Source organism: Euleptes europaea, chromosome 6 (assembly GCF_029931775.1).
Source record: "Euleptes europaea isolate rEulEur1 chromosome 6, rEulEur1.hap1, whole genome shotgun sequence".
Classification (NCBI taxonomy): domain Eukaryota; kingdom Metazoa; phylum Chordata; class Lepidosauria; order Squamata; family Sphaerodactylidae; genus Euleptes; species Euleptes europaea.
This window is the reverse complement of record NC_079317.1, coordinates 9282992-9308309: the sequence shown is the minus strand read 5'-3', so window position 1 is coordinate 9308309 and position 25318 is coordinate 9282992. Positions and strand designations below refer to the sequence as shown.

Genomic DNA, 25318 nt, shown 5'->3' with positions numbered 1-25318 from the left:
CCGTTCTCTTACCTGTTTTCCCATTAGAAGCTTCATTCATTTCCAGCGGGAATGTTTTTTTACCTCCTCTCTCTTAAAGTTTGTGCTTGGACAGCGGAGAAGCTACTGTCTGGAAATACTACCTCGGTGGAGGGAAAGGAAAGGGAATACTGGTTTAGGCAGCAGGGCATGTGTGCGGGTTTCTTGCGTGCATGAAGACACCCCCCCAACACACTTCCTGACTCTCCACCCACCCAACCCAACGCATTTATGGCACTTTCGCACACACGCTTCCGATGAGCACACACGCGCAAAATGAGAACAGAGAACGAGCTGGTTCACTCGAGTCACAAGGCCGGCCTTTTCAGCACAGCTGCTCGGCAGAGTCCTTCCAATGCGCCCGCTCTCTTCCGCCCGAAAGGAGTTCAGAAGTTGAGCTTTGTGACGGGCCGCTCGCGGCTGCCATCCGCCAGCTGGTTGGTGATGCGCTTGCGGTTGCGCTTCAGTTTGGAAAGGTCTTTGTCGAAGACTTCGCCGGACCGTAGGGCGGAGACGAGGTCGTCGAACTCCCCGCCTTCCTCGCTGTTCTCTTTTGCCTTCCGGGCCTTGCGCTCCCTCTCACGCTGTTCTTTGAGCTGGGCGGGAGGGGAAAACGAGGATAGGGGCTTAGAAGGGGATCGTAATGCCACAAAAATTAATGGAAGTAAAAGAGGAGGTGGTTGGTTTTTATATGCCGACTTTATCACTTAAGGCAGAATCAAACCAGCTTACAATCACCTTCCCTTCCCCTCCCCACAACAGACACCCTGTGAGGTGAGTGAGGCTGAGACAGTGTGACTAGCCCAAGGTCACCCAGCTGGCTTCGTGTGTAGGAGTGGGGAAACAAAACCAGTTCACCATATTAGCCTCCGCCGCTCATATGGAGGAGTGGGGAATCAAACTTGGTTCTCCAGATCAGAGTCCACCGCTCCAAACCGCTAAACCTCACTGGCTCAACTAAACCAAGCTGAGGAACTTGAGTTAATAGGAACCTGCTGTTCATCAAAACCAGTACTGTCTACTGATCTCCAGGGTCCCAGGCAGAGGTCTTTCCCATCACACAGCATCATAGAATCATAGAGTTGGAAGGGACCATACAGGCCATCTAGTCCAACCCCCTGCTCAATGCAGGATCAGCTTAGAGCATCCCTGACAAATGTTTGTCCAGCCTCTGCTTAAAGACTGCCAGTGAGGGGGAGCTCACCACTTCCCTAGGTAGCTGGTTTCACTGTCGAACAACTCTTACTGTAAGAAAATTGTTCCTAATATCTAGCCGGTACCTTTCCTAATATCTAGCCACCGCAATTTAAACCCATTATTGCGAGCACGACTCGGTATGGATACCCCGACCCTGTAGGGTTGAGAAGTGCTGCAGGATTCCCCCCAATACATACACGCACTCACCTGTGCCTCCATGCGTGCCCGCCGCTCTTCTTCTTCCTTCCTCTTCCTCATGTTTTCATTCTCTTGTTTGGCTTCTGTCACAGCTTGAAGAAACTGGTCAAAAATCCCAAAGAACTCGTCAGGCTGGGTTTTCCCCGCGTCTTCTCCGAAATGCTTCACAGCCTTGGTGAACTGGGAAAAGAAAATGAAGGTTATTGGGGGAGGGGGGGAAACCACTGGCCCGTTGGTCTTAGAACATAAGAAGAGCCCAGCTGGATCAGACCAAAGGCCCATCTAGTCCAGCGTGTTGTTCACACAACAGCCAAACAGCTACCACTAGGAAGCCCACAAACAGGCTGACTAGGACGGCGTCCTTCCGCCCGTGCTCCCCAGCAATGGATATAAAGAAGCAGACTGCCTCTGGTACTGGAGGGAGTAGATATCCATCATGGCTAGTAGCCATTGGGACTGGTAGCCACTGATAGCCCTGTCCTCCATGCATTTGTCTGCTGTCCTTTTAAAGCCTAGGCACTCGGAACTCATTCAAGTAACTTTCCATCATGAATATTTCATTTATTTATTTATTTAAAACATTTATTAGCTGCCTTTCTCACTTGTAGAACTCAAGGTGGCTTACAATATTAATAAAACAATTATAATAAAAACATAAAAACAACATAAGAACATAAGACAGGTCATGCTGGTTCAGGCCAAGGTCCATCAAGTCCAGCAGTCTGTTCACACAGCGGCCAACCAGGTGCCTCTAGGAAGCCCACAAAGGAAGAGGACTGCAGCAGCACCATCCTGCCTGTGTCCCACAGCACCCCTAATATAATAGGCCTGCTCCTCTGATCCAGGAGAGAATAGGGATGCATCATGACTCGTATCCAGTTTGACTAGTAGCCATAAATACCCCTCTCCTCCGTAAACATGTCCACTCCCCTCTTAAAGCCTTCCAAGTTGGCAGCCATCCCCACATCCTGGGGCAGGGAGTTCCGCAATTTAACATAAATAAAACAATTAAGAGGAAGAAGAGTTGGTTTTTATGCCTCGCTTTTCTCTACCTTTAAGGAGTCTCAAAGCGGCTTATTGTCGCCTTCCCTTCCCCTCCCCCACAACAGGCACCTTGTGAGGTAGGTGGGGCTGAAAGAGTTCGGAGAGAACTGTGACTGGCCCAAGGTCACCCAGCTGGCTTACAGGATATAAGACAGCGAAATCACACAGCACATGACAACCAGTGAACAAGGCAGTAGGATGAGGGCTACAAAATTAGAAAACAAGGGGAGGGCCCGCAAAAAATGGGGGGGGGGAATCCCATCTCCCCCTATTTCTCAGCCCAGTGTGGCTCCAAGCCCCCCTCCACCTTTGAGCTCTGCAGCAACTGTGGCGGTAGGGTTGCCAACCTCCAGGTACTAGCTGGAGATCTGCTATTCCAGCTGATCTCCAGCCGACAGAGATCAGTTCCCCTGGAGAAAATGGCCATCATAGCAATTGGACTCTTTGGCACTGAAGTCCCTCCCCTCCCCAAACCCCGCCCCAAAAACCTCCTGCCAGTGGTGAAGAGGGACTTGGCAACCCTATGTGGCAGTGTCTGGGAACCACTCTGAGCCTGGAGCGGTTTCCAGCATCCACTGCTGCCGTGGCTGGACTGGAAAGTCTCCCGGCTTAACATGCCGTGTCTGGGCCTGGGGCAGCTCCTGGCACACACCACCACCACCAGCTCTCTGGAAGTAAGGTGAGTGCTTGACTCTTTCATTTTGGGGGGAATTTACACCCCTCAATGTATTTTTTTTAACGATTTCAGATCTTTCTGTACACCTGAGGAGTTCCCCCAAGTTTGCAGGAAAATCTGTTTAGCCTCACAGTGGCCCCAATCTGGGGATTTAGATATCCGCAGATGGGGGCCACATGTTGCTATTACACATACAGATGCCAACTGTCTAACTATACTATAAATCAGTGGTTCCCAAAGTGGGCAGTACTACCCCCGGGGGGGGATTACTTAGGGGGCATGAAGAGGCAAGGGGGCAGCAGGGGCGTGCTAGAGGTGGGCCCCTTCAACTGTGTTGCTTACTAATTTACAATAGATCAAGCTATGGCACTATGGTGGCAAATTTGGTAGAAACCATCAGAATTTTTTTCCAGACTTTGAAGAGCTGGTATCATTGTATCAAGTCCATCAGTTTTGCTAAACAAATTACAACTAAAAAGTTTTAATTTGATTTTGAATAGATGTGCCATTAATTGTTGCTGTTTTGAAATTTTATTGTTCTTATCTTCTTTAGTGCGTCAGGCAAACCCCTATTTTGAATAATGCTTTGTATAGGATAGGTTAGGGGGCGCTGGGGTTGAGTTTGTGGAACCAAGGGGACGGTGGCCCAAAATGTTTCGGAACCACTGCTATAAACGACACAGACAGTGCCGGCTAACGCCTTCCCAAAGCCAAACTAGCACCGGCTACGTTTAGAAAAGTCCTCTCGGAAGCCGCACCTCTGTTTCTGCTTAAAGGCCTTTATTATTTAGTGCCTTTCCTCCCCTTTATTAACTCAGGAGCCGTAAAAACTAATGAAACCCCCATATTGCAGCAAAGGAGACATAAAAAACTCACCCACGGCAGGGAGAGGGAGAATTTGCACTTTCCACTTCTCTTTGAAGGTCTGCACTTCGTATGTTATTTATTGCTGCCCCCATGCACCCGTATTGGAACCAAATGTGGCAGCGGAGCTTGTAAATAAGAAAATTTTTCCTATCCACTGCCCCACCCCTTCTTTTCTGAGGGGAAGAAACGGCACATCTATGTAAGCAGGAAGTTGTTAAAAAAGACAGCTGTGAGCACAGGAGGGGAAACGGAAAACTAGATCCCAGCTAAAATCAAAGAGGGTACACCTGGGAAATAACCCCAGGTGCCCGTGAAAGGGAAAGACACACACCAGAAGCGTTCAGCTGATTTCCTAATGCTGTTTTTATCCCACTCTCGTGGACTGTTTTGGACTCTGGGTTAAACTGGATTTAGAGCCCAACCAGAGGAGTGTCTGAGAGTCCCGTATACAGAATTCCCAACATGGTATTTGAAGAGGGGGAAAAAATCTCACTGGGACTCTGTTCCCAGAACCCTCAGCATCTCATCTGGTTCGACCCTCACATGCCCCGCTGGCAAGGCGAAAGCACTTCCCTGAGGGACTTTGACCTTGCGCGGCATCTTGTGGAGAACCAGCCTCCTGCCTGCGGAAGTCGCCTTCTCTCGGCCTCAGTATAACCAGCTGTAAAATGGGCATAATTGTCATGAGCAGAATCACAGGCACAGCTTAGAAGCGGAAGGAAATGACCTGGGAAAGCTGCAGAAACTTCTGTCTCTTACCAGCTCTTTGGCCTCTGCCAGAAGATCCTCCACGTCCGAGAAGCCAAAGCTGGCCAAGGTGATGAACTGGCTGACAGCAGTAATGAATTTGTCTCCCGGGCGGGGCGGCTGAGACTTCTGGTATTCCAGCTCCTTTGGAGAAACAATTTTATTTCCATGAGTGAGGGAGGAACTAAGGGGGGGGGCAATCCAAGGGGCTGGTGGTGACTGAGGAAGTCCTCAAGACCCACATCACGCTCTTAGCTAGAGGGGTGAAGCCTCTTTCATTTCTGTGGTAAAGACAGGTGCCCAGATACCACAACCAACCACAAGGGGTGGATTCATCTGAGTCTTCCCCATCTAAAGATTATCCCTCCCTCCCAGCAGGATGCAGATTCGGCACAGTCGGGTTACATAAGAACATAAGAAAGGTCATGTTGGATCAGATCAAGGTCCATCAAGTCCAGCAGTCTGTTCACACAGTGGCCAACCAGGTGCCTCTAGAGGCCCAAAAACAAGATGACTGCAGCAGCATTATCCTGCCTTCCACAGCACCTAATATATTCGGCATGCTCCTCTGATACTAGTGAGAATAGGTATGCATCATGACTAGTATCCATTCTGACTATTAGCCATGGATAGCCCTCTCCTCCATGAACATGTCCACTCCCCTCTTAGAGTCTTCTAAGTTGGAAGCCATCACCACATCCTGGGGCAGGGAGTTCCACAATCTATCTGTTGTGTGAAGAAATACTTCCTTTTATCTGTTTTGAATCTCTCACCCTCCAGCTTCAGCAGACGACCCCGCATTCTGGTATTACGAGAGAGGGAGAAAAGCTTCTCCCTGTCCACTCTCTCCTTACCATGAATAATTTTATAGACCTTTATCATGTCTCCCCTTAACCGCCTTCTTTCCAAGCTAAACAGCCCTAAGTTAGACATTCTAACCGCTCCTCGTAGGGCAGTTGCTCTAGCCCCCTGATCATGTTGGCTTCTCTTTGCTGCACCTTCTATTACCATTCGCTGTGGTCAATATATATTAAGGGATTTCACAACATGCAAGTCCACACAGGTTATATACATGATCCAGTGTCCCTGGAGTAAACTTTATGTTGGAAAAATAACAAGGAACTTCGCAAAGGGAAGCCATTCTGGCAATTAGAAGTTTTATAAAACCGTAATAAGAAATAATGAGATGCAGGCCAGGAAAGAGAAAGCAGGCGGCCTCTAGGAAGTGAGATAAAAGCTTTGCTTCCTGCCAATTCAGGCTAGATGCTTTAAAAAATAAAACCCTCCTTTGATTCATGGGGGACACACACGGGGGGACACACCATGAAGTCAGCAAGCCACACTTACCGTCTCCACTGCTCTCAGCCCACTCCTCAGGTTGCCAATTTCCTTATCTAGCTCCGTCATGCTATCGGAAATAAAGGAAAGACGTTACGTATGCAAAGCTGCTCCTAGCAAATTTCCAGAATGCAACTCTTAAGTCCTTGTGTTTCTCCCATGGGGGGCGGGTGGAGATACACATCAAACACATGAAGCTGCCTTATACTGAATCAGATCCTTGGTCCATCAAAGTCAGTATTGTCTACTCAGAGCAGCAGCGGCTCTCCAGGGTCTCAGGCAGAGGGTCTTTGACATCACCTATTTGCCGGGTCCCTTTAATTGGAGATGCCGGGGCTTGAACCTGGGACCTTCTGCATGCCAAGCAGATGCCCTACCACTGAGCTGCAGCCCCTCCACATTCAAGCATTGTGACCCACTTTCTGATCACCACAGAAGCAGCAAGTTGGCACCAGCCATGGATGGCGATGTCCACGTGGGGCTGTGGCTCAGTGGTAGAGAATCTGCTTGGCACACAGGAGGTCCTGGGTTCAATCCTTGGCATCTCTTGTAAAAGGATCAGGTAGGAGGTGATGTGAAAGACCTCTGCCTGAGACCCTGGAGAGCCGCTGCCAGTCTGAGTAGGCAACACTGACCTTGATGGACAGAGGGCCTGACTCTGTAAATGGCAGTTTCATACTGTATGGAGGGCGATGGGCCCTAAGCTTCAAACGGGTCAGAGTAAGGCCGGGTTCTCACATGCAGGAGAACAAGGAGGTCCAACTAGGGTTGCCAGCTCTGGGTGGAGGAAATACCTGGGGATTTTGGGGGGTGGAGCCTGGGGAAGGCAGGGTTTGGGGAGGGGACAGACTTCTAGAGGCAAGACGTTTTGGAGGACATTGATTCATAGGGTCGCCATGAGTCGGAAGCGACTTGATAGTACTTAACACACACATCCTGTCCTCCAAAGTGTCCTATCTTTAACAGAAAAGCAGGATACACTTAAAAAAACAAAACAAAAAACCAAATAAACTTACTTGACTTTGGCAGCCTCAGGGACGTCTTTTAGTTCTTCATGCAGGCTGAGAACTTTGGGGTATTTCTTTTCTACGATGGTGATGAGATAGTGCAGTAGGGTGATGTTCCTATGACGAGACAGAGAGCGTGCAACTATACATGGACAGAGAGCGTGCAACTATACATGGACCGCCAAAAAGACAGATCAGTGTGGGTTCCGGATCAAATCAAGCCCGAACTCTCCTCAGAAGCTAAAATGACTAAACTAAGGCTGTCGTTCTTCGGTCACATTACAAGAAGGCAAGAGTCACTGGAAAAGACAATCGTGCCGGAAAAGGTTGGGGGCCGAGCAAAACTGAAAAGTCTTCACTTGCTATCGGAAGACAACGACAGAGGAAACAGACAGGGAAAGAGTTTCAAAGTTTTGGTTCCATGACCAAGTTGCCACCCATCGAGCCTCGGATGGCGGGGCACCCGAAGCAGGGCTTCCGAAAACGACCAGAGTTGATGGGCAGGTGCGTACGGGAGAAGGAAGCCCTTAAGTTAGGTTTCATGCTGGCTCCAAGTCATATGGGGCTTTTCCACAAGTAACTGTTCTTTTGTTCTTCTAGCAGAGAGCAAAAAAAAGGGAGGTTCTTGAGGGTCTCCTCCTATGGTTTCCAGCTCCAGGTTGGGAAATACATGGAGATTTTGGGGGTGGAGCCTGAGGAGGGCAGGGTTTGGAGAGGGGAGGGACTTCAATATCATAGAGTCCAACTGGCAAAGCGGCCATTTTCTCCAGGGGAACTGATCTCTGTTGCCTGGAGATCAGTCGTAATAGCGGGAGATCTCCAGCTACCAACTGGAGGTTGGCAACCCTATCTCCTTGGCTCCTGCAAGAAACCAAGTGCCCGCAAAGGCCACAACTGCTTACTTGTCAATGCTGGATTTTGTGTCCGCGATCTTGTTCAGGCTTGAGATCTTAAAGCCGTACGCGTTCCCTCTTTGGCCTTTGTTCATGTAGTTGCCAAAGGCCAAAACCACCTCCAGCAGCTGCTTCAGGCTCTTGCTGTGGAACACTTCCTTGGAAGCCGCGCGGATGGCTGCCGTGGGAATTAAGGAAGGAAAGAAATGCCATCAGAAAACACAACCCGGTCAACGGTACAGGTTTAAAGTGGTGTTACAGGTTGAATATCCCACATCAGGACAGCTGGGGACCAGAAGCGGTCCGTATTTTGAATTTGTCCGTATTCAGGATCTGAAGGGGAGGGGCCGTGGCTCAGTGGAAGAGCCTCTGCTCAACATGCAGAAGGTCCCAGGTTCAATCCCCCAGCATCTCCAGTTAAAGGGACGAGGAAAGTAGGTGATGTGAAAGACCTCCTCCTGAGACCCTGAAGAGCCGCTGCCGGTCTGAGTAGACAATACTGATTCTGATGGACCAAGGGTCTGATTCAGTATAAGGCAGCTTAGTGTGTTCATGTTTCATGAAGTTCGACTGTGGCGGGGAGGGAAGCTAAACTGAAGTCTGGGTGTGCTGCAAGAGAGCCTAGACATCAGTTTAGCTTCCCTTCCTGCCACGGTCGAAGTTCGATCAGACTCGCAGCCATGCAGTCCAGCCCCTCCAGACTTCGGAAAGACCAGGCCTCATGGCTGCGACACATGTCAGCGCCACTCGGCCTCTTGGAAGTCAGGAGAGGCTGGGCCACATGGATCTGCCTGCACGCCGGCTTGAAGGGTCTGGATATGGGATGTCCGGATAAGGGACACTTGACCTATATAATTCATTGGTTTCTCTGCCTAAACCGAGCCCCCCAAAGCTACGTTCCAGTCCCCAGGGCCTGTTGGGGCATAAATTGCAAAGAGAAAGAAAGGGAAGGGCAGACAGAAGAAGAAGCAGAGGAGGAAGGAGAAGAAGTTGGTTTTTTATATGCCAACTTTCTCTACCACTTAAGGAAGAATCCAACCGGCTTACCTTCCCTTCCCCTCTCCACAACAGACACCTTGTGAGGCAGGTGGAGCTGAGAGAGTGTGACTTGCCCAAGGTCACCCAGCTGGCTTACTGTGTAGGAGTAGGGAAACCAACCCAGATTAGCCTCCGCTGCTCATGTGGAGGAGAGGGGAATCAAACCCGGCTGTCCATCGCTCCAAACCACTGCTTCTAACCACTACACCATGCTGGCTCTTAAGAACAAGCAGGAAAGTGAAAGAAACAAAAGAGATGAGAGAGAACAGGCTAACACATTACCTCTCTGACTGACTGCTGGGGTTTCCCGCTGTCCAGGAGGACTGTTCCTACTGTCTTACACCTTTGTTCAACTCAAATGCTATTAGGCAAACCACCAGCTGGGAGATGTTGTCTCGTGTTCACATGGCTTTGATCTTCTCCACTCTCAGCAGTGGTATTGAAGGACTCAATGCAATTTATTATGTCATGGCTCTCGGGGAGGCCCTACTGGAAGCTGCAGCCAGGCCGCTCTGCACCGGCCTGCTGCCCTCACTTTGTCTCATGTCTCTGATCCTGAAAACCTTTTTTATTTGTTCCAATTGGAATTGGGGGGTCGGGGAATCACATAGCGGAATCATTTCTGCACTTAAGGGCCAAGCCCCTCCCCATCCCATGCGTGTTTTCGATCTGAATGGGGACCCTTCGACACTTCTAAATGGAGTCAGCGCCAGGAACTTGCAACTGAACTATGTTTGTTAGTCCCTGTGGTGAACTCGGGTCAAAGGTAACATGTCGTTTGGCCCTAAGTCTTTTCCTTTTGCCATTGCCAATCTACTAACAGTACCTTCCAATGCCACCATCTATGCCCTTGTCCAGACTGTGCCCAGGGCTCAGGCCCTGCACTTCCCCTCCCGATTAAAAACCTTTAAGAGAAAGAGCAAGGAGAAGGGGGAAAAGAGAATTTCGCTTGGCTTTCGTATTAGCACATTTGGACAATAAAACAAATCCTACCTTCCACTTTGGGTTTGACTTCCGCAACCCTCTCGGCGAACTTCTTTTTAAAATACAAGGACTGGAGCCTTTGTTGGTAATGGTTTATCCTTCAAGAAAACAGGAGAACAACACTGAGTTGGGGACTAGCGAAAAATTTGGACGGGAAGCTTCAGAACGTGACCCCGTCACACTGATAACCCGCTGTTCTTCCGTCATGATACCCAAATTTGGCATACAACACAGGAGGTCTCTGGTCCAAGCACTGACCAGACCACCAACCTGATTTGCTTCAGCAAGGTTATCCATGTCAAGTGCCTTCAAAACGCTACCCTGGGATCATACTGTTCCACTCTCTGGATGTTAATATTGTGGGGGCATTTGGGGAGAGTCCCCAGTTCTAGCCAGAACAGTATCTCTGGTCACTGGTGAGCCTCTGTTGCAATTATTTAGCTTATTCTTCTATCAGCATTATACATAGGCATATTTATAGTATTAATGAAATTCACTGAATGATTGTTATCACATAGAAAGTATTATACATAGGAATATTTATTGTACTTATGAAATTTATATAACCAATAATGAAGTGATTGTTATCACACAGAAACAAGTTTGGTGATTTATTTATTTAGGAAATAAATACCAAGACCACGGTCACACAGCCCAGATAACCTACAAGAACTATTTATTTATTTATTTGACCTTTGTGCTGTATTTTTTGCTTGTTACACACATTGTGCAGCATAGGTGATTATTCTTTTTGCTAGATCAGTGAGCATTGGCAGATGCTGCATCACACTGACCCTGGCTATCGCGATGGGCTGCCCCCACCTCGAGACCCTCTCTACAGGCCTGTTCTTTCTAGTCTCTCCCTCCAGTCAAGCAGACTAAAATCAAACCTCTGCTTCAGCCCATCAAATGCTACCAGCAGCCTTGTGTAGCCTCAATTTGCATTAAAGATGTGCAGAGAAGGGAGAAGGAATCTGACCCTTTCCTGTAACCATCACTCAATTTCAGCATTGGAAGCCAGCTTCCCCAGTTCTACTATTAGCATTTTAAAGGAAAAGAGGAACACAATATTTTTTTTATTCCACTGTAGATTTTATGCAGAAATTCACAGCAAATTTTTAGGCCCTATTTTGACAAAAAAGTCAAATTCGCCTGATTTCCTTAATGCTCTTTTTTTTAAACTGAATAATCGCTCTCCTGTTACATTGGAGAAAGTGGCACAATTTCTGAGATTTGCTGTGAATGTTCGCCAGCAAGTTAATTAGAAGGCTTTTTACTAATTTTAGCATCCTTTTATCTATCTATGTTATAACCTTGTCAGGAATGCTCAACTGCAACAATTCTATGTCACTATGTAGACACCCCATGTTTCGGTTTTATGCCAATAAAGGAGATTGTATTGTATTTTTTTTTAAGGAAGCACATTTTCCCATTTAAAATGTTGGAATAAAAAGCAGGCAGCCTGATTTCAACAGCAAAACAGGGTGCCCGTTGAAGGGTTAAACTTCCCCACCCTTCCCTGCACAGCCCCCAGACAAACAGGGCGCCAGTTGAAGGGTTAAACTTCCCCTCCCTTCCCTGCACAGCCCCCAGACAAACTGAAGCTGCACAAGCTTGTTCTTTATATTTTATGGGCAGAGCCAATCTTTGCATGATTCATCCCTTCCAGCAGCCTTAAGCAACCACTCTGGCCTTATCTAGGCTTTGTTTTTGATTTCACACAATCATCATTTTCCAGGCACAGAGTAAAAGGCACTGGTCTCTCCTTTCCCTTCCTGCCCCCTCTCAAAAAATATGACCTATGCTTGGAACACCACAAGACTCGACAAGTATCTCCAGCATCTGCAGGCTGAACCGATTTCCCCAGGCAGGGAAAGATTACCTGCTCATTTCAAAGAGGAACCTGTCCGCCTTGGCCATCCGATCCAGCTCATGCTTGTGTTCCTCCAGGAGGTCGATGTCTGCTTTCTCGGGAACAAACTTTAAGAGCTACAAAGAGGTGGGGAAGGGGGAGAAGGGTTATTTTTAATGTTAGACAACAATGCTTGTCCCTAAATGTCAACAAAGCCCAAGATCACCAGCTCTACAGGAAGAGGAGCCCACTGTTTTGGTGAGGAGGAGAACCTGCCTGAGTCTTGGACAGCAGGAAGTGCCCTGTGTATCTAAGCGGGCATAGTGGCCTGTTGCTGGAGTCACAACTTGGGTTTACTTTTGTAGTAAAATATTTAATCTGAGGTGCCCAGTCAAAGGGACAGTTAAGAGTCGAGTCCCACAGCACTTCAGATACCCCACAAGATTTTCAGGGTATGAACTTTTGAGAATCAAAAGCTCCCTTTGACTCTTGAAAGCTCATACCCCGAAAATCTTGTTGGTTGTTAAGGTGGTACAGGACTTGACTCTAGCTGTATTACTGCAAATCAACATGGCTACCCTCCGAAACTATTGTCAAGGCAAGTAGAATGTGAGAAGCTAAGGGATGGAGCTTTGATTCTTGAAAGATCATACCCTGAAAATCTTGTTGGTCTCTAGGGTGCTACAGGACTCCAGGTGTTCTACTGCAGACCAACAGGAAGGTTGAAGGAGCTGGGTATGTTTAGCCTGAAGAGGAGAAGACTGAGAGGGGATATGATAACCATCTTCAACTACTTGAAGGGCTGTCATATAGAGGATGGTACCGAGTTGTTTTCTGTTGCCCCAGAAGGTCGGACTAGAACCAACGGGTTGAAATAAAATCAGAAGAGTTTCCGTCTAGACATTAGGAAGAATTTTCTAACAGTTAGAGCTGTTCCTCAGTGGAACAGGCTTCCTCGGGAGGTGGTGAGCTCTCCTTCCCTGGAGGTTTTGAAGCAGAGGCTAGATGGCCATCTGTCAGCAATGCTGATTCTATGACCTCAGGCAGATGATGAGAGGGAGGGCATCTTGGCCATCTTCTGGGCATGGAGTAGGGGTCCATTGAGAAATTCCTGCATTGAGCAGGGGGTTGGAATAGATGACCCTGGTGGTCCCTTCCAACTTTATGATTCTATCATTGTATGATCTTCTCAAACTATCTTCAAGGCAGGTAGAACATGACTGGCTTAGGAACGGAGCTTTGATTCTCGAAAGATCATACCCCGAAAATCCTGTTGGTCGCTAAGGTGCTACAGGACTCAACTCCAGCTGTTCTACTGCAGGCCAACATGGATATCTTCTGAAACTGTCTTCCAGTCGGTAAAATGTGACCGGGCAAGGAATGCAGCTTTGATTCTTGAAAGATCATACCTCCAAAATCTTGTTAGTCTCTAAGGCAGTACTGGACTCTAATCTAGCTGTTCTACTGGCAGAACAACATGGCAACCATCTGAAACTATAGTTAGAGGAGAAATCAATCACAGCGATGGGTTAAGAAAGGAATAAACCTGTACGCCTCACCACGGTTGTGTCTGTAAACACCTGACATTCACAGGAGGAAAAACTGCCTTCCGAAAAGGAAGAAGAAGAAGAGTTGGTTTTTATATGCCAACTTTCTCTATCACTTAAGGAAGAATCAAACTGGATTACAATTACCTTCCCTTCCCCTCCCCACAACAGACACCTTGTGAGGTAGGTGAGGCTGAGAGTGCTCTAAGAGAGCTGTGATTAGCCCAAGGTCACCCAGCAGGCTTCGTGTGGAGGAGAGGGGAAACAAATCCAGTTCACCAGATTAGCCTCCGCCACTTTGAGGAGTGGAGAATCAAACCCGGTTCGCCAGATCAGAGTCCACCGCTCCAAACCACTGCTCTTAACCACTACACCATGCTGGGGAAGATGTGGCAACAATCGTTTTTCTACTGCTTTTCTCAAAAGGAAAAGAATTTCCACCAATATCCTGTAGTACAGCCTTCCTCCCCTACCGGCAGTTTTAACCCTTGCAGGAAATTTGCTTGAGACACTAAGGGCCAGTTCAGAGACCGGCCACATTGGGGTTCTCTCATTAATACCACTTTTGAGCAGAGAATATTTGGCCTCTTTACAGCCTAACATTTTCAGAGAGATAATCTGAAAATTCAGCCTGGAACGAACCGATTCAAAACACCAAATGCTCTCCAGGCAGATGAGTCACATTCTAGGGCGTGGTGTTGCTTTCTAGCATTCCAATCCCACACGAAGAATGACTCCCCAGGTGTGGTAAAATTTAGCAAAATCAGCACCGCTGTCCTGCGGATAACCTTCTTCTTAAAGCTACGGCTCGCAGCCAGGAAAGACCTCCTCTTTCCCCACTTCTGTGAACAACTTCCCTGCAGAGCTGGGGAACCTCAAATGTTGTCTATTTATAAGATACCTTTACATTATAGGGGGCTTTGCAAAATTTAGTTTTTTAATGCACGGAGAGAGGATTTGGCATGGAGAAACAGATGTCAAAAGACCAAGAAGTAAAGTGCCAGCGTCGTGTAGTGGTTAAGAGCGATGGTTTGGAGCAGTGGACTTTGATCTGGAGAACCAGGTTTGATTCCCAACTCCTCCACATGAGCGGCGGAGGCTAATCTGGTGAGCAGGGACAGTTTCCCCACTCCTGCACATGAAGCCAGCTGGGTGACCTTGGGCTAGTCACTCTCTCTCAGCCCCATTTACCTCACAGGGTGTCTGTTGTGGGGAGGGGAAGGGAAGGTGATTGTAAGCCAGTTTGATTCTTCCTTAAGTGGTAGAGAAAGTTGGCATACCATCACCACCACCTCCTCCTCCTCCCTCCTCTTCTTCTTCCAATCAATGCCCTGACCTCGATGGCCCAGGCTAGCCTGATCGTCTCAGTTCTCATACATGTCTATTATGTGTTATCTCCCTTACTCCAATGGACTCAGGATGGCGATCTGATTCATTCCACTTTATAGAATCATAGAGTTGGAAGGGACCACCACGGTCATCTAGTTCAACCCCCTGCACAATGCAGGAAGTTCACAACTACCTCCCCCCTGCACACCCCCAGTGACCCCTACTCCATGCCCAGAAGAGGGCCAAGATGGCCTCCCTCTCATGATCTGCCTGAGGTCATAGAATCAGCATTGCTGACAGATGGCCAAAAAATCTCCCGGGAAGGAGCGCATACCACCTCACGAGGAAGCCTGTTCCACTGAGGAACCGCTCTGACTGTTAGAAAGTTCTTCCTAATGTCTAGACCTTCATTTTAACTTCACAACTTTGGGAGGTAGATTGTTTATATACTTCATTTATATCCTGCGTTTCTTACAACAGGGACCCATAGTGGCTTACCTCATTCTCCTGTCCATTATATATACTCACAACAACCCTGTAAGGTAGGTTAGGCTTAGAGTGTGTGACTGGTTCAAGATCACCCATTGAGCTTCCATGGTAGAGTGGGGGGGATTCAAACCTGGGTCTCCCAGCTTTTAGTTCAACACTTTAACTACTACTGGCTAGACAGAGAAACTACCGGCCCAAAGTCAGCCAGAAAGCATCGTGTCTTGGGGGGATCCAAACCCAGGTCTTCTCAGTCCTCCTCCAACACTCAAATGCATTTCTTTCAATCCGTCTCCAACTGTCCACATGTTTAATCCAGCGCATCCAGGCAGATGCTGCACTCACCTGCTCCAGCATGTCTTTTGGCAAGTCCTCTTGCTCGTCCATTGTCAAAATTGCACGTTTGATTTCATCATTTGATAACTTCAGCCTGGAAAAGCAACAACAAGAGCAGAGGATTATGGGGCAAAGGCACGGCTTGGGCAAGCGTCAAACAATGACCTCAGGGTCAAGTTGCACCGCTCCGTCAACCAGGCTGCATCATTTGTAGCAGCCAAGATCCTAGTCTGGAGAGACAGTCCAGGGGGAGGAGGAAGGGAAGCAGGGCAGGGATGAAAGAAAACAGCAGAAAGGATAAAGAGGAAGCAGGAATGAGTAGAGGAAAACCAGGTGCATTCTGGGCCAGGTTTCTTACCTGGTGAATGGATGGAGCTGCATTATACTGAATCAGACCGTTGGTCCATCAAGGTCCATATTGTCTACTCAGACTTGGCAGAGTCTCTTGATGGTCTTTTGTATTATCTACTATTCATTCATTCATTCTTCGATTTCTATCCAGCCCTATCCCCGGCTAGGTCTGGCTCAGGGCAGCTCACAACATTATATACAATCAGCTATTAACACAATAAAAGCATAAAATACTACCTAAAATCATTAAAATACCTTGGGCTAGTCACAGCTCTCTCAGCCCCACCTACCTCACAGGGTGTTTGTTGTGGGGAGGGGAAGGGAAGGTGATTATAAGTCAGTTTGATTCTTCCTTAAGTGGTGGAGAAAGTCGGCATATAAAAACCAACTCTTCTTCTTCCCTTCTCCCCCTCCCCCCACAACAGGCACCTTGTGAGCTAGGTGAGGCTGAGATAACTGCGACTGTCCTAAGGTCACCCAACAGGTTTCATGTGGAGGAGTGGGGGAACAAACCCAGTTCTCCAGATTAGAGTTCACCGCTCTTAACTGCTACTCCACCTCATCTACAGTGGCCAAATCTGTCCCCAAACAGGTTGGTAAGGCTTTTAACGGAATGAAAAGGTGAGATTTAGTGCTGCGCGCCCATTATAAAGATCTTTGGTGTGATCCAGCATGGGGATCTTCTTACGCTCAGTTTCTGGAGTATCAGGGCTCAGACAGGGCAAGGAGTGCACAGCCAGAAGCCTGCCTCGGGCCTCAAAATTACTAATTGGTGCACCTGTGTTTTGCAAACCACACCTTTCCAGGTGAAGTCAGAAGACTGAGAGGGGATATGATAACCATCTTCAAGTACTTGAAAGACTGTCTTATCGAGGATGGTGCCAAGTTGTTTTCTGTTGCCCCAGAAGGTCGGACCAGAACCAACGGGTTGAAATTAAATCAAGAGTTTCATCTAGACATTAGGAAGAATTTTCTAACAGTTAGAGCAGTTCCTCGGTGGAACAGGCTTCCTCGGGAGGTGGTAAGTGCTTCTTCCCTGGAGGTTTTGAAGCAGAGGCTAGATGGCCATCTGTCAGCAATGCTGATTCTATGACCTTAGGCAGATCATGAGAGGGAGGGCATCTTGGCCATCTTCTGGGCATGGAGTATGGGGTCACTGGGGGTGTGTGGGGAGAGATAGTTGTGAACTTCCTGCATTGTGCAGGGGGTTGGACTAGATGACCCTGGTGGTACCTTCCAACTCTATGATTCTGTGATTCTATGAAGGGGCAGGCCTTGCTGTGGGGGACTAGCAAGGGAATCTGCAGGGTTAGTAAAACTGTTACCTGACTGCCAAGCATGGGAATATATGCTCAGCTTTCACACTCTGGGACTGGAAGGGGACGCGTGGGGAAATTACACTCTGCACGAATATGCCTTTAGCTAGTCCCTGAATGTATTCCCTCGCGCGGCGCGGGAGAAAGAGTGGTCGCTCCTTGCAAAAAGGGAGCACTGACAACGTGATGGGAACATGGCCAGATTAAAACAAAAAAGCTACAAGCCTCTCCCGAAAACCCACAATCATTATATCTCTGCTGGCAGCCGCCGCTACGTGCAAAATCGTCCCGAGGGTGGAAGTGGGTCACGGTGTGGGCTGTCGCAAGGACTTAAACCCTGCAACTCTTCGATGGGATGCGACGGCTTGCGAAGCCTCGATAAAACGTGGACGGTTTTTTGGTGCAGCTCTGCAGAGATGGATGGAGAACCGTGTGGAAGGCGGAAGGGGGGGGGGACAAAACTTTTGGACAGGATCCACCCCCACCAGATAAAATTTTGGTTCCGACAGACTATGGCTCACAAAATAAGGGAAATAGCGTCAAGCCAGTCACTGACAAAATGCAAAGAAGGTGGGAGGGGAAATTTCAAGGAGTACTTCAGGGGAAGACAGAAAGAACTGCTCCCTGCAGGAGAGACTGGGTTGCTTGGGGTGGGGGAATGCTCACACCTGGAAGGAAAATCAGCCAGGGAACAACCAAACGGTGCTGCCCAAAGTCCCAATGATGCTCTGGAGGAGGAGGAGTATTGTACTCCATGAACCTGAACACCGGGTCTAGCTTTGCTTTTCATGCAGCTCCTTGGCTTCTAAATAGGGTTGCCAACCTCCAGGTACTAGATGGAGATCTTCTGCTGTTACAACGGATCCCCAGCCAATAGAGATTAGTTCACCTGGAGAAAATGGCCGCTTTGTCAGTTGGACTCTATGGCTCTGAAGTCCCTCACCTCCCCAAACCCTGCCCTCCTCAGGCTCCACCCCACAACCTCCTGCCGGTGGCGAAGAGGGACCTGGCAACCCTATTAACGGGGATTCAGCACCGCTTACATCATTCTCCCCTCCTCCACTTTATCCTTACGACAGCCCAGTGAGGTAGGCTAGGCCACCCAGAAAGCTTCCATGGCAGAGCAGGGATGACTCTTAAAGGTCATTTGCCGTGGTAACATTTTCTTCTCTTGATAATCACAACGGAGGGAAAATAGTCGTCCCAGCTGCCCTCCCCCAGCAGGTTACTGGGCCAACAAATGGCAAAACCCAACCCTGTTGCCCCACAGGCTACAAGAAGTCCATTTCTCCTTAGCCTGGACATCTGAGGGCTTTTCTGCACTCTCATTTTCCTAGCTTGTAAGTTCCTGTTTATTGGGGTTTCCCCCTCGTTCTGCATGTGTTTTGCTCCCTCTAGTGGTCGATTCGATATCACAAAAGTTTCTGTTGGGTATAAAAACCCGTTAGTTTAAATCTCCAGGGAGATATGCAGGACTTCGACCTGTACGATATCGAATCGACCACTAGAGGGAGCCCGTGCGTTGGCTGCGACTTGAGAGCAATTTACACACACAGGAAGTTCCAGCAACAGCCAGCATTACACAACATATTAGACCTTTGTATTTCCTTTGAATTCTGACGTATAAAGTGGAAATCCATCATCTTCACAAAGGAAGTTGCAGAGAGGGAGAGACATTTTGTTGTCCAATGGCAAACAACTGGACATCACACCAAATGAGCTAACAGCGCAGAACAGTTAACAGTTGCACTGCCAAGCCCTTCTGCCCTCGTTCTGCAACAGTTTTCCCACAGCACGATCACACTTCAGGTATCTAATAAACAAGATACCAGAGGGAGCAACACACGTACAGAACAGGAAACTCCCCCGCCCCAAAGAAACAGGATCTCTTCTGTTATGCCAATAAAGGTTTTTGAATTGAATTGAATTGAATTGAACAGGCTCTCCTTGCCCCGGGATGGGGTGATGGCTGCCAACTTGGAAGGCTTTAAGAAGGCAGTGGACATGTTCATGGAGGTGAGGGCTTATCCACGGCTACTAGTAAAAATGGATATGAGTCATGATGCATACCTATTCTCTCCAGGATCAGAGGAGCATGCCTATTATATTGGGTGCTGTGGAACATAGGCAGATGGTGCTGCTGCAGTCGTCTGGTTTGTGGGCTTTCTAGCGGCACCTGGTTGGCCATTGTGTGAACAGACTGCTGGACTTGATGGACCTTGGTCTGATCCAGCAGGGCTGGATGTTCTTATGTTCTCATGTTCTTTTGAGGAAAATGAGAACGTGGAAAAGCCCTGTGATACAAACATTAAGGCCCCATCTGCTGATTAACAGCTGGCAAGTGGGGGAACTGGAGGGAAAGCAAAATTTAAAGATCCCCTCTTAAGACCACTTGTGTGGGGAGCAAAGAAACACATAGTCATTTGCAACTGCAGGCCCAAGACTTCAAAACTCTTTCCCCGGAGACTCTCTTGAGTTTAATAAGATGCTCTAAACTAAGCTGGCATTCGGTGGGGGGAGGCAAATTTCTGACACGCAGCAGTAAGAGGTAGAAAGGGGGAAGGAAGGCCAGGAGTTTGTAACAGAAGCTGCAACAGCCAACAGGCTGCCCCCCAATTTCCAGTACACCTTTGGTAGAAAGAAGCAGGGCAGGAGTCTATGTGAGGGTGCGTGCCCGTATATAAGGAAAAGGTAAGTCTGGGCTTTTCCAACAACGCTTAAGAGTGGGAACCCTAAAAATGCAAAAGTCACATATGGCCAGGCAGCATGGGAAAGAATGAGAAAAACCCCCAAAACAAATCAAAATGGAAGCAGGAGAACAGTTGGTTTTTATACCCTGCTATTTTCTATCTTTAGGAGTCTCGGAGCAGCTTATCATCGCCTTCCCTTCTCCTCCCCACAACAAACACCTAAGAGAGTTCGGAGAGAACTGTGACTAGCCAAAGGTTACCCAGCAGGCTTCATGTGTAGGAGTGGGGAAACAAACCCGGTTCTCCAGATTAGAGTCTGCCGCTCTTAACCATTACACCGCTCTGGCTCTTAAGAGCTAGACTATTTGCTGGTGTGGAGGAGAAAACGAATGCAGAAGGTCCCAGGTTCGATCCCTGGCATCTCCAGTTTAAAAAGAACCAGGCAGTAGGTGATGTGAAAGACCTCTGCCTGAGACCCTGGAGACCCGCTGCCGGTCTGACTAGACAAGACGGACTTTGATGGACCAAGAGTCTGATTCAGTATCAGGCAGCTTCATGAGATTGACATAGGGGCCACAGGGATGCTGGGAAGAAGGAAAGTGGTTCTCTTGTGCAAGAACTACACTTGTTTTGTCTGATGGCACTATGCCCAGCTGGAAGCAGAAGATCATCCCAGAAGTATCTGAGACAATCTCCCATTCCTTGTGGGACCACACTGGCCAAGTGTCTCCGGTGGGTTCCAGACCCTGGCAGAAACTTGACTACACCAACCCTTGCATGCAGAGAAACAGTCTCAGAAAAACCAACTCCTTTGAGAGGGGAGACGAATTAGTGATTACCTCGAGAGGAGAATATTGCAGTTCTGGGCCCTCCGACCATCTATGACCGAAAGCTCCTTGACTTTATGCCTAGAACTCAGCGTGTCGTCGAGGGTGTCTTCTTTCTACGAGAGGCACAGAAAGAATCCATTAATACACAGATGAGCACTGACATCTTAGAACTTCTGGCACATGCCAGCCTGCCGAGCATCAATCAAGAAGTTTTTCCCCCAAGCTGACAGCTTAAAAATCCAGAGCCTGCCACCGAAATACAATCAGCTGTTTCATAAACCGGCGTGTTCTCTTTTCGGGGGGGGGGGGAGGAAGCAAAGAAATGCTATTGGTCGAAAACATATAAATATTGACCCAGATGGAACGATTTAAGCCCTCGCAAGAGCTCGGATGGTGAGGAACATAGAAAGGGGTTCCCAAGCACAGACAAATTACGATACTCCGTTCGGAATTGTTTTACTAACAGCTGGGGACCATGTCCAACTTACCTTTGGAGTTTCAAGCTGTGGGCGGCTTCTAAGGGAAGGGGCCAGAGGTCAGCAGTAGAGCACATGGTTTCTATGCTCGGGGTCCCGGGTTCAGTCCCTGACATCTCTAGTTAAACAGAGATGGCGGGAGACTGGGTGGGGGAAAGATATTCCTCTGCCAGAGGCTTTGCCGAGCCACTGCCAGTCAAGGTAGAAACACAACCCTGAACAAAAAAGACTGATGTTCTGGCTTGGGATAAGGCAGATTTACACATCCAAAATGGAACAAGGGTAGACCTACTTTACAAGGCTTTGGAGAGGGGCTATGTCTTTGCACGCAGTTGGTTCCCCTTGTGCGAACTCCATGCCTTCTCAGTAGTAGGTGCTGTGAAAGACCTGGAGAGATGTTCCTTGCAAGGTGGGACCATTCTCACCATGCAGAGAAGGTTTTTGTAGACTGGATGAGTTCCCCTACCCCATTGTCTATTTTAGGCGACAAGGGCCAACAAATGACTCGGCTGCTTAGCATGGGCAGATGGTCTAACACGGGGGTCCCCAACGTTGTGCCTGTGGGCGCCATGGCACCGGCCAAGTGTTTTTAGAAAGCAGGTGGGGCCGGGTGGGGCTTTGCCCCAGAAAGGCTCCTGAATGGCCGTTGGAGATGTGATTGGCTGACACCACAGGACAAAGATCTTCATTGTGTGGCTGAAGTTTCGGCAGCCATGTTGTGGATCCACCCACCATGCTGTGTCAGAATTCCAAAGGTACCTGCAGGGTCAAAAAGGTTAGGGACCCCGATCCGACATCTGGCGACTTAAATGCAAGGTTCTAGCAGAGTGATTTGAACTCTCAGCGAAATTTGCTCCAGTGTTCAAATGTCAGAGTAGAAAGCGAGAGGATCTGGACTTCCGATTAATTTAAAAGGTTTTTGACTGAAAATCTCTATGAGATACTTAGGATTGACACCCCAATATATGCAAAATGCTGAAGGGTGAAATTTCAGATCGGTTCAGTCGTGGCCGCTCTAAACACAAAAGGCACTCTCTGGAGCTTCAACAATGACAACCAGAGAACCTTGACAGGAAGAAAGTTCACAAGTATTTAGTGTATTAATTCCTGCCCCCACCTAGCGACCTGAGTGACCCCATAACATAGCGGTTGCACAAGTGAGTTTAAGGGCTGGATGAACAGGAGTAAAGAACAAATTGGGTTAGTTAGCGGATTACTGTAAATCTTTATGCTGCTGCAAATGCAGAATGAAAGATTTAAAATAGTTGCATGTTTTCTTGGAGATGAATCCAAATGAGCAGTCTTCCATTCATGGGTTGAGACCCTGAGGTAGGTACCCTCAGACAAATCCCTAGAGAGCTGCCATTTTAAAAATGGCTTTTCAAAGAACTGGCTGAGCAGAGAGCTTGGGTGCCATGCCTCCTCTCTTCCTTTCTATGTACGCTGAGAACAGAAGATGACGCTACTAAATTAGTAAGTGGTGGAGAACATTCCTCCATGGTCCTGTTCCTCCCTATGGTACATTTCCTGGTCCTTGGTTTGTGTTTCCCGTCCCCGTCTCTCTTGCGGTGCTGCCCACAGTCCTAGCCTGGTCACTGGTGATGTCATGACTCCAGCCCCGCCCTCCCATCACATGACATGGGACTTGCTGTCACTTGATGGCAGCTCAGTGGGCCCCATGTCTCGAAATGCCGAGGACTGCTAATCTAACCAAATTACCACTGCTCTGAGTTATTTTAATAAAAAGTTCTTTGGGTCTCCAACAGCCACAAAGCTACTGTAAATATGTCTACAAAAAAGGTACCAAAATCCAAAATGTGTTTTGCAGAGGCAGCCCCCACCACCATAAACTCGTCCTTCTGTAAGTTAATATGCAAGTTCCAGCATTTAATTGCAACGAATCACTCGCTCGTTCCAACGGAAGCTGACTTACCTGCTTGGAGTTACTGTTCACAAAGAAGTCCTACAGCCAGAGCAGAAGCATTGGGAAAGGCAGGAAAAAAGTGTGCAGTTCAGTGGTCACAGCAAAAAAATAAAAATAAAATAAACACCCCACAAACACAAAATAAAGAGAGAAACAAATAAAGAGTCAAAGCACAGTTGGAAAGGATATATAAATTCAGTGGTGCTTGATGCAACCCATTTCCCCAACCCCCAACCCCCAACAGCAGTCTGGATATATCCGCTGCAGTCATTATAATGCAAATAAGGAGGTACAATAATGGTAAGGGGACATTAGCAGAAAGGGCTTTGCAGTAGAGCGGCATGCAAAATCAGAGAGAGCCGAGAGAAGCCGTTTGACTACCAGGAGCGATTTCATGAGTTAGTCAAGCATATTTGCACAGACACAAAGTGGAGTTGGCGCCTCTGCAATTCATTGTCTCTTTCTCGGGCTGGTCTACACCATCAGAAATGCCCAAGACTGCGTGGAAGTTGAATCTTGCGGCATCTTAGCCGGATACGCTGGGCTCGTTCTCATGTTACCGAAGCAGCAAGTTCTTCCTCAGTGCCATTCAAAGCTGACAAGTTAGAACAGGGGTGTCGAACTCATTTGTTACAAGGGTCGGATATGACATAAATGTCACTTGGTCAGGCCGGGCCATGCCTCGCCAGCCAAGATCGGGACTGGGGTGGGGGGTGGCTGCCTCGGCAGGCTCATGGGCTGGATAAGAGCTTTCAAAGGGCTGCATCTGGCCCTCAGGTCTTATGTTTGATACCTCTCAGCTAGAATATACGTTGCCCTGATCTCATTGGAGGAAGGCGGGAATAAACACACTAGGGTAGCCAGCTCTGAGTTTGGAAATAACTGGAGATTTGAGGGTGGAGCCTGGGAGAGTGGCATATAGGGAGATGAGGGACCTTGGTAGGATATAATGCCATCCACTCCACCTTCCAAAGCAGCCATTTTCTCCAGAAGTGGAATAATGGAATAATATTTTTAATGAAAATAATAATAAATAAATAAGTGATTTATGTAGTGTGGAGATCAGATGTAATTCTGGGAGATTGCCAGCCCCCATCTTGAAGTTGGCAACCCTGAAACACACACTAAAAAGACATATAGAAACCCTGACTGCTACGGACATCTTCAAAGGCCCTTCTTAGGGTGCCTCCACCTTCTGAGCTTAGACTGGTGGCAGCCCAAGAGAGGGAGACTGGTGGCAGTCCAAGAGAGGGTCTTCGCCTCATGGCGCCAAAATTATGAACTCCCTCCCTGGTGATGTTCATCTGATCTATCACTGTCTTCCAAAAAGAGGGTGAAGACTTAAAAAAAATCATCTGGGGTTACCTAAAGGATTCCTCCTTCTTGCCTCATGTTTTTATTACCATGATCTTGGTGCTTGAGTTTTGGTTTTAATTGGTTGAGTTTTGGTTTTAATTGGTTTTTATGATGCCCCTTTTAATACATTGTTTTTAATTGTTAGCTATCTTGGTAAGCCCTGATCCAGCAGAAAAGCAAGACACAAATTTTGTAAATAAGTATAGGTTGAGTATCCCTTAAGCCGACATCCAAAAACCAGAACGACCCCAAAACTGGAAGTTTTGAGCCGGCATGCAGGCATTACTCCCAGGCGCCCTCACCTTTGCTTTCTGATGGTTCAATGTACACAAAATATCACCTTTCCTTCTCCCCCCCCCCACAACAGGAACCATGTGATGTAGGTGAGGCTGAGAGAGTTCGGCGAGAACTGTGACTAGCCCAAGGTCACCCAGCAGGCTTCATGTGGAGGACTGGGGAATCAAACCCAGTTCTTCAGTTTAGAGTCTGCCACTCTTAACCACTACACCATGCTGGCTCTCACTAAAGATGATATAGCTCAAAATATTGTCGAAGGCTTTCACGGTCAGAGTTCATTGGTTCTTGTAGGTTATCCGGGCTGTGTAACCGTGGTCTTGGAATTTTCTTTCCTGACGTTTCGCCAGCAACTGTGGCAGGCATCTTCAGAGTAGTAACACTGAAGGACAGTGTCTCTCAGTGTCAAGGGTGTAGGAAGAGTAATATATAGTCAGAAAGGGGTTGGGTTTGAGCTGAGTATTGTCCTGCAAAAGTATTGTCCTGTAAGTATCAAGATAATGTGCTAATGAGGGTATGGTATG

General features: G+C 48.0%; 1 protein-coding gene across 2 annotated transcripts in view; it reads right to left on the bottom strand.

Moving 5' to 3' along the window:
- Positions 1 to 404: 404 nt before the first annotated feature.
- DAAM1 (dishevelled associated activator of morphogenesis 1) overlaps positions 405 to 25318 on the bottom strand; it is a 127012-nt gene continuing 102098 nt past the window's right edge. Inside the window, exons 15-25 of one of the 2 annotated variants that reach the window (XM_056851524.1) lie at positions 23154 to 23183; positions 20754 to 20857; positions 15567 to 15651; positions 11890 to 11996; positions 10017 to 10105; positions 7995 to 8163; positions 7102 to 7209; positions 6095 to 6155; positions 4760 to 4891; positions 1423 to 1593; positions 405 to 614 (exon numbers count right to left, since the gene is read on the bottom strand). In XM_056851524.1, the coding sequence (XP_056707502.1) occupies positions 405 to 614; positions 1423 to 1593; positions 4760 to 4891; positions 6095 to 6155; positions 7102 to 7209; positions 7995 to 8163; positions 10017 to 10105; positions 11890 to 11996; positions 15567 to 15651; positions 20754 to 20857; positions 23154 to 23183 (1266 nt within the window). The remainder of the gene's footprint in view (positions 615 to 1422; positions 1594 to 4759; positions 4892 to 6094; positions 6156 to 7101; positions 7210 to 7994; positions 8164 to 10016; positions 10106 to 11889; positions 11997 to 15566; positions 15652 to 20753; positions 20858 to 23153; positions 23184 to 25318) is intronic. The other variant, XM_056851525.1, reaches the window with a different exon arrangement.